Source organism: Garra rufa, unplaced genomic scaffold (assembly GCF_049309525.1).
Source record: "Garra rufa unplaced genomic scaffold, GarRuf1.0 hap1_unplaced_025, whole genome shotgun sequence".
NCBI classification, from domain to species: Eukaryota; Metazoa; Chordata; class Actinopteri; order Cypriniformes; family Cyprinidae; genus Garra; species Garra rufa.
This window is the reverse complement of record NW_027394300.1, coordinates 142,597-158,723: the sequence shown is the minus strand read 5'-3', so window position 1 is coordinate 158,723 and position 16,127 is coordinate 142,597. Positions and strand designations below refer to the sequence as shown.

General features: G+C 35.5%; 2 protein-coding genes across 2 annotated transcripts; one reads left to right on the top strand and one right to left on the bottom strand.

Annotated features, from left to right (window-relative positions):
- Positions 1 to 243: 243 nt before the first annotated feature.
- On the bottom strand, positions 244 to 6,204 carry LOC141315378 (meprin A subunit alpha-like). The gene is made up of 14 exons (XM_073832706.1): positions 6,118 to 6,204; positions 5,968 to 5,992; positions 5,837 to 5,878; positions 5,694 to 5,734; positions 4,948 to 5,023; positions 4,726 to 4,843; positions 4,403 to 4,578; positions 4,092 to 4,313; positions 3,859 to 3,996; positions 3,558 to 3,773; positions 1,421 to 1,885; positions 1,162 to 1,335; positions 1,015 to 1,077; positions 244 to 402 (listed from the first exon to the last, which is right to left on the bottom strand). Exons 1-13 carry the CDS (start codon positions 6,202 to 6,204, stop codon positions 1,028 to 1,030), a joined length of 1,830 nt encoding a protein of 609 aa, XP_073688807.1. The 3' UTR covers positions 244 to 402; positions 1,015 to 1,027.
- A 2,320-nt stretch (positions 6,205 to 8,524) lies between these two features.
- Positions 8,525 to 15,818, top strand: LOC141315377 (platelet-activating factor acetylhydrolase-like). Its single transcript, XM_073832705.1, has 11 exons — positions 8,525 to 8,726; positions 9,144 to 9,289; positions 9,367 to 9,517; positions 9,670 to 9,763; positions 9,859 to 9,927; positions 10,612 to 10,783; positions 11,031 to 11,144; positions 11,222 to 11,313; positions 11,718 to 11,888; positions 11,974 to 12,122; positions 14,812 to 15,818. Exons 1-11 carry the CDS (start codon positions 8,654 to 8,656, stop codon positions 14,910 to 14,912), a joined length of 1,332 nt encoding a protein of 443 aa, XP_073688806.1. The 5' UTR covers positions 8,525 to 8,653; the 3' UTR covers positions 14,913 to 15,818.
- Positions 15,819 to 16,127: the final 309 nt, after the last annotated feature.

The window sequence follows — 16,127 nt, the reverse complement described above, 5'->3', positions numbered from 1 at the left end:
AACCTGAAGTGAAAATAGCGGAGGTTTACTGCAGGCCAAGATATGGAGATGAGTATATATAACCTCAGCCCTGAAACATATCAGGGTGATTTCAGATAAGATTAAGATATTATCACATTTAAACACCTTTCACAGAGAAACCTCAAGGTTCAACTGCATGTAGGTGTATCTCTTCAGATGCCAGTGCAATATGCAACAAAACATAACTATTCACTGCATTAAAATGACAATTTGGCAAAAGAGTGTAATTCAAGACTTTATTGAGAACGTTTACAAACAGATTAAGTATATCAAAGACAGTTTTATAGCACTATGACATACTTCCATTTTAAAAATGTTTTAAAAGACGTTCCCACACAGTGCACACAGCTTCCTCTCTTCAGACTTTTCAGAATCTGACACCTGTTTCAAGAGATAAATAGTAAATTCTCTCATAAATGTATCACACTGCATGACATTTATCAAACAAGTGATATTTCCTAATTAGTTATTGGTAGATCAAAAGGTGTGGTAGTTAAAGGGATAGTTCACACAAAAATTAAAATTCTATCTTGAATTACTCACCCTCATGCCGTTCCAAACCTGTAATACCTTCATCTTCAGAACACAAATTAAGATATTACGATATTTTTTCAGTTGCCATGATACTCTTGTGTACGTGTTATAGACTGACACAAAAGAAAATAAATTGTTGAATAAAGCTGGTATTTTTGTTTTCTTCGCACAAAAAGTATTCTTGTAGCTTTATTATATTACGGTTGATCCACTGATGTCACATGGACTGTTTTAACAATGTTCTTACTACCTTTCTTCTAGGCCTTGAATGTGTCAGTTTCACTGCTGTCTGTGCAGAATCAGAAAGCTCTCGGATTTCATCAAAATGATCTTAATTTGTGTTGCGAAGATAAACGAAGGTCTTAGCGGTTTGGAACCACATGAGGGTAAGTAATTAATTGTGAGTTATCACTTTTAACCAATAAAACTGCTATATTTACCATAACTGAGCACACTTACAGATTTATTGGCCTCAAACCTTTGGTGCAACCGGAACTTCACTGTTTATCAGGCTTGTCAAGTCTTCAAAGAGACACATAAAAACAAACCGTTAGACAATAACAGTATTAATGTCGAAGACAGAATGTGTCAGTCAGTGTAACGTACCCTCAAAGTCAATAAAGATAATAAGGTCATCGTTTTTCAGGTAATTTCGTCTGCGTAAATCATAGTGTTTTATGAAAGTTCTCCATCCCACTGAATCTCCTCGATAACACTCGCAACTTGGGTCAAAGGTCCCAACATTTCTTGGATTGTCCCATATTAGTTTGCCTCCATCGACTAGAAAACAGGAAGACAAAGAATGTGTTATTTTTTAACTCACATTTTAGTCACAATACAAGTCATTGTAACTTTAAGGACATACCTGTGCTCATGTCAGTGGTGAGGCTCCGAGCAGAGGACATCCTCAGCTTTATGTCTGGATCCTGGTCCATCACCACTATGGTGGCCTGGCGGTTCACAGCAGGCCACTGCATGACGATGTCATTGTCACCACTAGCCAGATGGAAGTATAAACCAGTGTATTCGCCCGTGTAATCAGAGTAACCAGACAGTGGTCGTACTTGAACGCCAAAACCGTAACCCTCAGGGCTGTAGAAGCGAGGGCTGTTCAGCACAGTGTTGTAGTCTGCTGTTTCCAGGATTCTCGAGAAATTCTGGATGCGCCAGACAGCGGCAGGGCAAAGTGTCTCTGTCAGACTGATGTCATCGATAAATATACCTCCTTCGGATTTAGCGGGGTCTCCTCTTACTGCCTGAAAGGCATAGCGGAATTTTGCCCCTATTTGCAAAGGCACATGAGCAATCTTCCATGTTTTGTCGTCATCAGCTGGGGGAAGAAAACCTTCCGTTATCACAAAATTCACTTTAAGATAAACGATTACATAAGAGATAATATAAGGGATAATAAAACAGTGGTTGAACCTAAGTAGCATGTCCCAATTCATTGTATTCATAAAACAGTTGGCAAAAATATTTAGATGGCTTACCATTTTATTCAAACTAATTGTAGTACCCACTATTCAGCAGGGAATTGTAGATGCAACTTCAGTGGAAAAACGTTTTAAAGTTTTTTGGATTTCAGTATGAATATATTAGCCATAAAGGAATAGTTCACTTCTAAAAATTTACAGATAATGTACTCACTACGTTGTCATCCAAGATGTTTATGTTTTTCTTTCTTCAGTTGTAAAGAAATTATGTTTTTTGAGGAAAACATTTCAGGAATTATTTCCATATAGTGCACTTCAATGGTGCCTGCAAGTTTGAACGTTCAAAATGCAGTCCCAGCTGAGAAATAAGGGTCTTATCCAGTGAAACGATCAGTCATTTTCTAAAAAAAAAAGAAAAAAATTCTATATTTTTATACCTTAAATGCTCGTCTTGTCTAGCTCTGCCATGTGCATGCATACTCTGTGTAATCTGGTTCATGACAGTTAGGGTATGTCGAAAAACTCCCATCTCATTTTGTCCTCCAACTTTAAAATCGTCCTACATTGCTGCAGAATTACCGACCCAGTGTTTACAAAGTGAACATGCAAAGAAGGTTAAACACCTTTTACCAAAAAATGTAAAACAGCGATGTAGGACAATTTTGAAGTTGAAGGAGAAAATGTGAGTTTTTCGACCTACCCTAATTGACCCGGATTACACAGAGTACGCATGTGTTTTAGTAAATGACCGAACGTTTCGCTAGATAAGACTCTTATTCCTTGATTGTGATCGTTTAGAGTCTTTTGAAGCTGCATTGAAACTGCAGTTTTGGATGTTCAAACTCACAGGCACCATTGAAGTCCACTATATAGGGATCATTCCTAAAAAGTTTTTCTCAAAAAAAAATTCTTTATGACTGAAGAAAGAAAGGCATGAACATCTTGGATGACAACAGTTGTATCTGTAAATTTTTGTTCTGGAAGTGAACTACTCTTTTAAGTTTATCTATGAGATAGTGTGCTCCAAAACAATGACAAAATTCGCATTTACACGATATAAGCATTTAACTTGGTCTCTAACTGCCACCGATATGGATCTACGATTTTGATGACATCACCCTGCACTTCAGCTTCTCATCAAACTTTCTGTCCAATCAAATACTGTCTAGAATCCGAAGTGTCTCACCCCTGCACTAGACGCTGAAGCTGCGGTTGAAATCAGTCACTTGTTCACAGAATTTGTTTTTTCTGTATGGTAAATGGCACATAGTGCACTATATAGGGGATGTCAGTGTAAATATGCTTTCCATAGGTGCAAATGAAGTCTGGATTCAAACTGCCGCACCGCGCACACAGCCTGCTCCGGTCCAGACACATGATAGCACAGAGTAGATCATATGCATATTCAAAGCACTTCAGTGGACCTTTAAAGAATCTTTGTTTTTTCACTATAAAGAACCAATGTGAAAGTTCCATGGATGTTAAAGGTTCTTCATGGACCACAGATGCCAATAAAGAACCCTTATTTTTTAAGAGTGTAGGCTACTAGTTCAAAAAGGAAACAATTACCCCAGATTGTTTGCAGTTTCTTTAATGTACGCACGGTTCCTGTTCCATCATCCGTCTTGGACCAAATTACTAGCCTATCCATTGTACTCCCTGTCATTTTGTAGAAAAACTGGAGGCATTGTGTCTTCCTCTTAGGATACAGGATGCGGGACTCGAGGAGAGCAGATTGCTCTGCATTTCCAGTGGAGGTGTCAAAGTGCATAGTATATCCTAAACCTAAAAATCACATAGCAAAAATGTTACATTTGTCAAACTGTAGTCACTTGGAAAAACTACATTTCAGGAGATTGAGTTCTGTAACCTCTGCATTGTCCACTGAGTGTGTGATCCTCTGAGCTTTTAAGATGGACCCAATCAGCATCGTCAGTCAAACTCTGTATCATCCCACAAATGTTTATGTTTTCAAAAGCACATTGGTCCAGCAAGGTAAGAGAAGAGGCTGAAGAAAAACAGAAAATAAATAAATAAGTGTGTATATTCATAAACTTATAGTTATATTCAGAAATGTACACCGTAATAATACTATTAACTTACAGCAGTTGTACATTCGATTCAGTCTAACAACATCCATCTCACTAAAGTCCAGATATTGCCCTATGATGTTGAAGAACTCTGGGATGTTGGTGGTGATGGTAGGAATATTAGGGTCTTTGTTGAAAGCAAATGGACGATAATGCATGACAGATTCGTAGTCATATGGAGTATTTAGATCTGTGACAAAACTATCATCGTATTTGTTGAAGTTGTGCTCCATGCCTAGAAAATAAAATTATGTAATATATGAAAGACACATCCAAGATTCAGTAATGAATATTAAACAATTTAGCAAATGACAACAAACAAACCTTCAGTGACCTGATCTAGCCATATCTTCACATAGTCATCTCGGTCCTGGCGAGACTGCGTATGGTAAAAGCCCAGAGCATGCAGCAGTTCATGCTCAATCACGGCCTTGTGGTCACAACCAGGCCCCAGAGAAAGCACCTGCCCATTCTGTAGATCGCCAACATAAGACCAGCACCTGCAGGCAATTCCAAAGTCCTATTAGTATGACTTTTATTGTTTTATTATAATAGATAGGTGCTGTCTAATAAACTGATTATGCTCATACTTAATATGCTGGTGCTATAACATAAATAGTTTTTGCAATGTCTGGCTTCACACATACCCGTCTCTCTTTTCAAATTTGATGTATGTCTTCTCGCCCTCATAGGGTTTAAAATCAACACAGGACTTCAGACGGTACATTTCAAATGCCTGATGAATAGCACCTTTTGCATTAAGGTCTGTGTAATAAGAAAATATCCATAAAGAAATTCATCATAATAAAAATACAAATGTGTCAGTTTTTTTGTTTTTCTACTTGATTTTGTAAGTAATTGAAAATCACCTAGGCTGTCAGACAGAATGTATGGAATAGGGAACTTCCATCTGTACATTTTGTCAATAAGACCAACGCGACCAGGCTGTAAAAAGACATACATTTTAATAGACATTTTTAAAATCAACAACAGATACTGGTACATAGGAAGATTTCAGCACATGCAAAAAAATGTTTACACACACCTTGCAGAATCTGCAAAATGTGAATTATTTTATCAAAATAAGAGGGATCATACAAAATGCATGTTATTTTTAAGTTAGTACTGACCTGACTAAGATATTTCATATAAAGTACGTTTACATTTAGTCCACAAAAAAAAAAAAAAAAAAAAAAATAGTTGAATGCAGAAAAACCAAATAATTTGTGGGACCTGAAGGATTTTTCAGAAGAACAGCGGGCAGTTTAACTGTTCAGGACAAACAAGGGACTCATGAACAAGTATCACAAAACAAAACAAAAAAGAACGTAGCTGTGGATCATTCAGGTAACAGCAGTATTTAGAATCAAGCATACGTAAACTTTTGAACGGGGTCAATTTTATAAATTTGACTATTATTTTCTCTTGTGTACTATATGTAAATGTATTTTATGTGAAATATCTTATTTAGGTCAGTATTTAAAAAAAAAAAAACTTACATGCATTTTGTATGGTCCCTCTTATTTTGGTAAAATAGTTAACATTTTGCAGTTTCTGTAAGGTGTATGTAAACTTTTGACTTCATCTGTATATATAACATTGATTGTGCACTTACAGGTATAGCAATGTCTCCCTCAATCAGCTGGGTTTTTGCTCCTGACAAACAAGTTAAAATATACATTATAGTGGTGTGAAAATGAATTTGTATTAAAATGAACTTTGTTTTGTATGTAAAACATAAAAGTTGATTTAGATTACCAAGATTGATGAAAGGGTTAAAATTGGGTTCATCTTCAACCTCTGTAGAAGAAAAAGTGTTATATAACTGTTTAGATCAATTGAATAACAATGTATTATTTACAGTGATTGATTAAAATAATAAATCTTACCATGAATACGAGTTGAAACTGGAATCTGAAAGTCATGTAGGGAGGAATAGAGTTAAACGCATTTAGAGATAGCATTTAATAGGGACCAAAGCCTATGTAAGAATCATATCATCAAGGTTAAATTATAAATACAGAAAATCATTCACTCACAGCATGAAGTGCTGCAGCCAGCACTGTAAAGATGAGCAGCTTCGGTAAAAGCATCCTGACAATATGTGGGGTATAAGAAATTGTCATTGCTTAAATGATATAAAGAGAACTTTAACCTTTGACCGTGTTTATTGGAGTGATGGTTTTGAAGTCTTACTACTGACAGTATTTTTATAGCCCAAGAAACACGTGTCTCCCATAATGCAGTGTTAGTAAATTATGTGCTGTTTACAGAGCTTATGCAACCCAGTGCAGTCCACCATTTTAAATAACAACTCAAGCAACCCTTATTGTAGTAAATATTTCTAATTAAGATGTACTAAATGAAAACAAAAAGAACTGGACTTTTTAAAAAAGTGCAAAAAGTAGATGCTAGCCAAATCGGAGGTAAAATTGCGATAGAACTTTGGCAAGACAACACTTTTAAAAGCAAAACTGGTGTATTTTAATGCATTCAATTAACACATACAGTAGCTTTTCTTCTTCTGTGGTTTTTATTGGCAGTCGTGGTCTACCAACCCTAAAACTCTTTACAACAGTGCAAATACAGTAGTTGTTGTTCAGAATGACAAGAATTACGCAATATTGATGTACACATGGCCAGTATCCGCAGCTGTATTCCATCTAGCCTTAACCGCAGTTTTGAAAACGAGCTGCATTGCCGCCATCTTCTGGACTGAGGTCCCCCCTTAAAAAAACAAAACAATAGGCACCATCAAAGAATTTGTAGGCTTAATGGTTGAACTGGTTATAATGAGACTTGCATTGATTTTAATGAAAACTGTAATGGACCCTGTGGGTTTCTACTGGTAATTGGTCACCTTCTATTGGGGATTTGTTAAAGCCACTAAATCCTAATGGAATATGTCCCAAAACACACTACAGAAAACCATTTTTAAATATTTTTTACAATTCTACAGAATTGGTGCAAACTGCTGTCCCAGAACAAAAAACACATTTAAAAAGCATTATTCTATTATCTCTTGAAACCCACAATAATATTTAAAATATTGGTAAGCTTAATAAGATTTAAAATCATAATTTATTGGGTACTTTCAATTGGGAGGTTGCTGTCCCAAACGCTAACACCTAAATTTCTTATTAAACATATGAAAATGATATTTGAATTTTTTTCCATTGTTGTTTTTAAAAGTATCTTTTTAATTAGTGTGCCCCCTCTCTCATAGCCACAAGGTGTGAGTAGACAGGCCCCATTATTTTGAGGTAAATTTGTTAAAAATTCTGAAAACCATTGAAACTTTAAGGAGCGCCACTACCAATCTTTTTTTCTGCAATTAACCACAGGTTTTTGGGAGTTATTCCATAACATTTAGTTTTTATATGTGTACCACTGTTCAGATCTGTGCTAGCTCACCATGTGCTGATCATCTTTGAGCTAGATCCAAAAGTATTAAAAATTCTGTTTTTTGGGGGGTGTTATCCCATAAAATTGTCTCTAATGAAACAGTTACGACTGAAACATGTCATCATTATTTCGGTAGTGACAAAAGCAAACATAATCCTCATATTTGGGGGAAATAAACAAAATTTTAGTACTTTTTTTTGTATGTTTTAGTAGTGTTTTGGTTTGTAAGTTAAAATTCTGTAATGTGATGTGGTCGCTACCAAAGCATTAGCGTCACTACTGAAAATGTGCTGTCACTCCCGAAACATGGGATGTTTTGTCAAAAATAAAGTATAGGCTACTGAATTATCAACTAAGATGTTATGATTGTTTTTGGTTTAATGTAGGTTTAAACTAATGAATCTTTAACTTTGAAATCAGTTTGATCAACTTTTTGTCTTTTACGAAGAAAAATTGGATCCAAAATACAACAAATCTCATAAATTAAATTTGAAATATTGTTAAAAATGTAGTTGCTATTGATTTACCTGATTTTTTTTATAAATACAATATGAGAATTAACTGTACAATTACTAGAAATGGACACGAATCTTTTGAATCATTCAGATTAGTTCACTTGCCCCGATGGACTGAATCATTACGAAACAAAGAGTCTTTCAAAACCGGGACCAAATTAAAGTCCTTTATTATAAAGTCCTTTATAAAAATGTTCAAATCGTTCTACGAATCTGCTAAAAGTCCACTTTCTTTTATCGTTCTGCACAAAAACGACTCGCGTGATGAGTCACTGAGCGAACAACATGCTTTTTGACCCTAAAGAAGATGAACTGATTTGTTCAGTGAAGGGGGCGTGTTCCTTCAGTAAGTCCAACAAATGAAATGCTGCTCCACGCAGCCCGCACTCGAATGCTATTGGCTCGTGTTGCAGTCCGTCAATAAAGGCAAGACAGCAGGCGTGTCATTTCAATGTGAATCGTTCTTTCGACGAGTCACTCACTTAAAAGATTTGTTCAAAAACACTTTTTGCGACATCAACACATTTTCCCCACTGATCCAAATTCATTAGGATCTGTGACAGTTGACATACATGTGTCGAGTCGCGGATAGGATGAGGCTCCGCCTGCTCAGCGGCGACTTCAGTTGAGACTCTATGTTGCCCTGCTAACGTTTATGTATTTTGTCGGCAGACTCGGTCAACTGACTCTGGTCAAGAGAATTTATGAATGGTCAAAGTCAACGTCGGGTAAGTCATGAAAAATTAATGTTAAAAGCTGTTTGACACCTTGCCATAGCAGTGGCTAGTATGCTAACAGTAAACAACCTGGCAGCGTTAACAGTTAACGTTAGTTGTTACTGGTTTCGCTATTGACTTCCTATCTCGTTACTGATTTTCATAGTTTTTGCATATTTTTCTTATTGTCAAGCCATTGTTAAATTCTATTTATACTGTTATATATTTATACTGGGATTCATTATTACACTGAAAAGCACAGTGAGCTCACATGATGAGCTACTTCTCTAATAGGCATTATCCATATGACTAATAAACCAAAATGTGGTTATTAACAAGCATGAAGTAAACTAGAAGTTGTCAGAGACTCGACAAACTTGTTTGAAAATGTCATAACGTCATAACCAGTGTGGTTATCTTGTTTTTCAGGTTTAAAGTTTGTTCCTAAGTGGAAGTGGTTGGTTGTATTCACAATGGGTAATTCAAGCGGGCACAACAACACTTTGAGTATCCCACCAGGAAAAGGACCCCACCAAGTGGGATGCACAGACTTGATGGTGGGCCACACAGTCCATGTAAGTGTGCATTTTAATTGTGTATGCTTAATTTGAAAAGCAGCAGGTTTACAAAATGTATTTGTATTTTTTTTAAGGGTACATTCTTGAGACTCTACTATCCGTGCCAAGCATCCGAGAATCCTCATCTGCCAGACTGGGTCCCGTGCAGGGAGTATTTCAACGGCCTCGCAGACTTTATGAAGATTAACAGAACACTGAGTGAAAAAATTTTCAACTACCTCTTTGGTAAGCATTTATGTTTATTGAGTGCTGTGCCCTTTGAAAATGTCAGTCAACCATGCCACTTCCTCAGCGTATCTGTCACTTCGAGATGTGGTTAAACATTGGTTTCCAGTGTTGTCATGCTATCGACATTTATGTGTGTTTGTTTGCATTAGGGTCTTGTAAAATCCCAGCTGCCTGGAATGCGTCGTTTAAACCGGATGGCAAATATCCTGTTATTATTTTCTCTCATGGGCTGGGAGCTTTCAGGTGTGGCTGCTTTGAAAATTCAGGCACAAACATGATCTCAATCTTTGATTCAGTGTTTTATAATGCCACTGCGTTTTTGTGTGTTGTACTTCCAGGACGTTGTATTCAGCCATATGTGTTGAACTGGCCTCACAGGGCTTCATTGTTGCAGCCGTGGAGCACAGGTGCCTGCTTTCAGTGGAATTTATTAGCTGTAAAGGCTTTTTGTCTTTGCAACTGGACCAGTATGTTGAGATAAGAGATAGCCACTAACCGCACACTGACATGATTACAACTGCTCTCCTTGACCTGCGCCGGTGAAAGGTTTTGTATGTTGTAATAGTCAAAGTGTGTGAGAAGAATGCAAACAATAGTATGAACTAGGTCATCACATTCTTAACAGTGTTTACTGTTAAACTGACACGTAACAGGACAGCAGAATTGGTTAAACACTGCCTTTCAGGTTTAAACATCAAAATGGGACAATGGAAATACTTCATAGTGTTGCAACTAATAAGTTTATAAGTAATAAGGTAACCAATTTTAAAAACTACAGTAATTACTATGGAACATTTTCACATTTCCGGGTACCGTTAAATCCTGTGTTAGCATGCAAATTTTGACAGCACTAATAAAAACTTTGGTACCAATTAAAAATGCGTCATCACAGTCTGTAAAAGGGATCCATATACTAGAAAACATTAAACATTAATTATCCTCACTCTTGTTCAAAATCCCAAGATCACCTTATGGTTACGAAATGAATGTTTCATTTAATGAAACCTATGACTGAGAATCACTAGTGGTAGGTGTGTGTTGTATTTTGCCTGGTGTATTTCTCATTCACTAAACTGTCTTTTTAATTTCAGGGATGAATCTGCCTCTGCAACTTTTTACTTCAAAGAAAATACTGAGCCAGGAACAAAAAAGCATCCATCATGTGACATAGCCAAGCCTGTGTCTGATAATCTGGAGGAAGTTTGGATGTACTACAGGCCATTGAAACCAGGCGAGAACGAGTTTCCTCTAAGAAACAAGCAAGTGAGAAAATCACCTTACTCATTACTCATCTGATACCAAAAACATAGTCTTTCTATTTGCAGGAGCTTTTATGATATTTGCAGCCAAACATTTTTGTGTTGTGTGTTGTTTTGCATTGAAAAGTGTTAGTGACAATACAATTACCTCTACATTTTTTGTGCATAATTTCTTGGCTAATGCACCTTTGAAGGAACTGTCTGTGTTTCATTTTCTGTGAAAAGGGATCCAAATTTTCTTTATGTTTCAGGTAAAGCAAAGAGCAGATGAATGCATCAGAGCCTTGGATCTTCTCTTTGACATCAATTCAGGAAAGTCTGTGGAGAACGTCTTACAGTGTGACTTTGATTTCTCAACAATGGAGGTGAATATTACAATTCATTTAAACTCAATTAGTTTGAGATTAAACTGACTAACTCAATTAGTCTTCCTGAATTTCAGAACTCCATGGACTTGTGTAGAATAGCGATTATGGGACATTCCTTTGGAGGTGCGACTGTGATCGAAAGTTTGTGCAAGGATGTCAAATTCAAGTATGTTTTGAGCTGACTAGCATGTCCTATACATATTACGACAAGCTATGTGTTACAAGATCTTGTGGGTAGATAAACTTTTATCATGCTGTCTGAGAAACAACATTTTCAGTTAGTGTGGTTGGCCTTTATTTTATCCTTCATGCTGGTGTCTGTGAAACCTCTGCAAATTTCCTGTTTTTTTTTTATCTTTTCATGCACTCTAAATGGCAAGAATAATTTAAGAAAAAAAACATTAGCATTGAATTGCAGAGGTGATTTTCTTTTAGGAACAAATTAATCTAGCCAAGAAAAACACATTTACTTCGTAAACTAATTACAGTAGCATGTCGGTAGTGCCATGTAGTTTTCAAGAAGAGATTCATACACAAAATAATCAACTTTGCATCAATGTTGCTTTCTAGGTGTGGTGTTGCACTGGATACCTGGATGTTTCCTCTGGATGAGGAGATCTTCCCAGGAGTGAAGCAGCCAATCTTTTTTATTAACTCTGAAAAATTCCAGTGGATTGGGAATATCATCCGTATGAAGAAGCTGGATTCTGCCATCTTTCCTCGAAAAATGATAACAATCAAGTCAGTAATTCCAATTTTTTTAGTGTAGTTGTATTCAATCTGAAAAATGTGCTTTATTCAATTGTGCTGTACTGTGTTTTGACAGAGGGACGGTTCATCAGAGCTTTCCAGATTTCACATTTCTTACTGGGAACTGGCTTGGAAGGCTCATGAAGCTGAAAGGAGAGATCGATCCACACATAGCCTTGGATCTTTCCAACAAAGCAACTTTGGCTTTTCTTCAACGCCACTTAAGTGAGTTATTTACCCTTTTCAGTATGAATGGGTTTGCATGCTCCAGCTCACTTTTCCTTTTAAAATTATTGTTTTATTTGAATATGTATTACTACCTAAAAATTAAAAGAATTTATGATAATGAAAATAAAGTTGTAATGTTTTGAGAATAAAGTCAAATTGTTTAAAGAATAAGGTCAAAATTACAATTAAATCGTAGCAATAAAAGTTAAAATATTTAAAAGTATAGCCTGCGCATGCAAATGGCCCAGATTATTAGTGGAAATCATACCATGTGTTGTACTCGTCGGGAAAGTATGCTTGGAAATAATATTTCACATCTTCAAATGCAATCATTAGGCTTATTTTAGTGCGCCAGCCACCCAGTAATAGCAATAAGCTTTGTGCTTTTGGTACTTTTAATATAAAACAAAGTCTTAGATTTCAAAATCTGTCAGTTTTACAAGAAATACAAACAATGTGTCTTGCAACAGTGTGTTTTTCACACTCTTTAATGCAGCAGAACAGATCGCTGTATTCATGTGAATCATTCGTCTTTTCAATTACGAGACATTAGTTTAATTAAACTATACTGTTTTCTAGGGGTGAGGGAAAAATTAATTTAAGCGATTCGCATCGATTCACAAATTTCAAAAAATTTTCTAGTTAATATAATAATAATAATAATAGTATTATGTTGTCAGAAAAAAACAGCAACAGCAATAGAGAAGGAAAAACAAATACATTCTGGCCCATTTTCAGCAAGGGCAAGTGTTTGGAAGAATATTATGTGCCCGACTAGTGAATCCGTAATCGGAAAGGCACTACGGAGCCACTAGACGGACATGGTTAGCCACGTGCTGTCAATTGCCTGTTACATTAGAGTACATAATATATACTTCACTTACCACGTAAACGGAGTAAGGAGAGATGGCGATGATAAGATGATGGCGAACGATTTGCAGATCCTGTGCACCACTGACAAATATCTAATCTTGTAAAATATGTGGTAAACAGGCCTACTGTCGCTCTGTGTGATTGCGAATCTTGAAAGTGAAAGTAAAATGCAGACGCACATTCAAATGTATTTTCAATGCCCTGCATATTAATAAAGGCTCCCCGATGACCGCAATTTATATACAGTATAATTATCCAACGATATAATTGCAAGAGAAAGCAGTGAAATATATTTTTACTCCCATCTCGTATTTAGCGGTTTCTTAGTACATGAGTCCTATTTGCAGAAAGGAATATGGTAAGATTCTGACACATCCCTAATAGGAAGTGTAAAATATTTTTGATTAATTAGGAAGTTAATAGTTAATAGGAAACATTGATTATTAGCCACACTGTAGACTGGTGTGTTTTTGTATTAAAATTACTGGGGCGTTTGATATCCAGTGTGCACAAAAGAATTGTGAATCGTGTTTGAAAATCGAAAAATCATGAATTGATTTTTCATCAAATCATGACCCCAAGAATCTACTTTAATCGAGTTGTGAGGTACCGAAAAGTTCCCACCCCTACTGTTTTCTTTGTGAAAATTTCACCTACTCTGCATGGCATCCAAACTTTCATTCCTCACATGTATTTACTTAAAAACAACAATAAAGCATTCTAAAGGTTGAAGTGGACTCAAGCTCGTTAACAAATTTTCTGAGGTATATAAGTGACTGTTCACAAGCTGTTTTATTCACGGTATAGTACAATAAATGATTAGAAATGATATTCAACGCCTTCTATTTACAAGTAATCACAATAATTTTGTGCTTTGTTGCTTTTAATATAACACAGCTCAGCTTTCATATTCTGTCAGGTTTATTACAAAATACAAATTGTGTTTTTCCTCTTTGTTTCAAGTTTATAGCATGATGTGTATATATATGTATATGTGTATACTTTTTACTTAGAAATGCATGATATAAACCCACAATTCTGACTTTTTCCATCAGAATTGAGTGATATAAACTCAATTATGAGTGTTGTTTTTTAGAATTGCGTGTTTGTATCTCACAATTCTGACTTATCTCACAATTGCGAGATATAAACGTGAAATTCGGAGCAAAAAATGGTCTGACTTGATTTTATTTTATAACTCAATTCTGAGGAAAAAAAGTTAGAATTGTGAGAGAAAAAGTCACAATTAGCTTTTTTAAAATGTTTTATTCAGTGGTGGAAACTGCTGCCATGTTACCTTTTAAAAGATTGCGGTCTGATTTTTTGTCTAGAAATTATTCAAGAAAGCAAGCATCTAATTCACTAACAGTTAAAGACATTTACAATGTTACTAAAAAAATCGGTTCAAATAAATAGTTCATTTAGACCTTTATCAAAGAATCATGAAAAAATCCACAAAAAATTCCAAAAAAAAAAAAAAAATATTAGGCAGCACAACACAAGCGTTTTCAACACTTATAGTAAGTGTTTCTTAAGCACCAAATCAGCATATTAAAATGATGTCTGAAGGCTCATGTGACACTAAAGACTTGAGTAATGGCTGGAAAATTCAGCATTGCATCACAGAAAAAATAACATTTTAAAATACATGGGAAAACAAGTTATTTAAAATTCTAATAAATTTCACAATATTCGTTTTTTTTGTTTTTGACAATTATTGCAATAAAATATCCCCCCTAAAATACATCAGTACTGTATGTAATACTGTATACTTGCTTGTTTGCAATATCTAACATATCTCTTTAATCCCCAGATATGGACAGAGACTTTAATCAGTGGGATCCTTTAATTGAGGGAAAAGATGACAACTTGATTCCTGGAACCAATATTGTTATACCACAGTCATCTATTTAATCGAGTAACCTGAATGTGACCTGAATCAGTACAATCTTGAAAATGCATATGTAACAAATAGAGCCAGAACGCTACATGTTTGAGGAAGGGCCAGTCTATCATGATGCAAAATCTATTTTTGAAATTTCATAAAGGAGACTAAATTTTGACTGCTGTGTATGAGTACGATTGAATTTGCACTATGGATTAGAGGTCTAAAAGTCAACTCCTGGAGGGCTGCAGCTCTGCAGAATTTAGCTCCGCCAGCTCCAACTCACACCTGCTTAGAGTTTCTAGTAATCCTAAAGATCTTGATTAGGAGTGTTTGATTAGGGTTGGAGTAAAAGTGTGCAGAGCTATGGCCCTCCAGGAATTGAGTTTGAGATCACAGACGGTGATCTGATGTAAATTACATTTAGTATTTTTGATAAACATGGCAAAACTACATTCTATGCAGAATGACTTATGAAAGGTACCAGCCACATTTTTGCAAAACAGACAGTGCAATAGACTTTAACTTTTAACACTTCACCGTCCTTTGTGCCTTAATGTTTTTACAGTTATATAAAGTGGGTTTTTATATCAATGCAATGATTTTAATGAATTCTGTGACTGATGTAAAGGGGACAGTTAGCAACCATTTTCAAATCAAATACCGTACTGTGAAGCATATTTATCATAGCTTCCTTGTTTCACCCAAGTGATTTTAACACATGGAAAGTAAAAAGTAATGTTTTCTCTAAATCTGTAACTAGAACCTGTGATTTTCTGATTTGTAAGGCAATCAGTTTTTACACTACTAATCATCAGTAAAAAAAAATTAACTATTCTGTGGGTTTCAATATATATTGTTTCCAGTAAAGCCACAACAATGCACAAGTTCTTTATATGTATATGAGACTTTGTTTAATAAACAATCTCACCTTTGGTATTTGTTTTTTTTTCCACATACAAAAAGTCTGAAAAGTATACTATTAAGAAATGTTCATCCAACATTGCTATACACAAAGGTTGCATATTTATTAAAGAAAATGTCACATAATACAACAAATTGCTTTTTCACCACAAATGTAAACATGTAAGAGCATCTGAACAAACAACAGACTCCCTGCATGAAGTATAATTTAGAAACATTGTTTCAAAATGCAATAAGGAATACAAAAAAAAGGCTGTGTAATAACTGAAAAACAAACATAACAGCCTTCATCTGCAATAAGAAATAACTGAACAGTAATG

What these genes read in the sequence shown, in the direction of transcription:
- LOC141315378 (XM_073832706.1), bottom strand. Translation starts at nt 6,204, where the DNA reads ATGACAATTTCTTATACCCCACATATTGTCAGGATGCTTTTACCGAAG. An exon ending in AGTTTCAACTCGTATTCATG is followed by an intron (nt 5,879 to 5,967) that starts GTAAGATTTATT and finishes TTTCTTCTACAG; the next exon opens with AGGTTGAAGATGAACCCAAT. An exon ending in TATCTTTATTGACTTTGAGG is followed by an intron (nt 1,078 to 1,161) that starts GTACGTTACACT and finishes GTCTCTTTGAAG; the next exon opens with ACTTGACAAGCCTGATAAAC.
- LOC141315377 (XM_073832705.1), top strand. Translation starts at nt 8,654, where the DNA reads ATGTATTTTGTCGGCAGACTCGGTCAACTGACTCTGGTCAAGAGAATT. An exon ending in AATTTTCAACTACCTCTTTG is followed by an intron (nt 9,518 to 9,669) that starts GTAAGCATTTAT and finishes TGTTTGCATTAG; the next exon opens with GGTCTTGTAAAATCCCAGCT. An exon ending in TGCAAGGATGTCAAATTCAA is followed by an intron (nt 11,314 to 11,717) that starts GTATGTTTTGAG and finishes GTTGCTTTCTAG; the next exon opens with GTGTGGTGTTGCACTGGATA.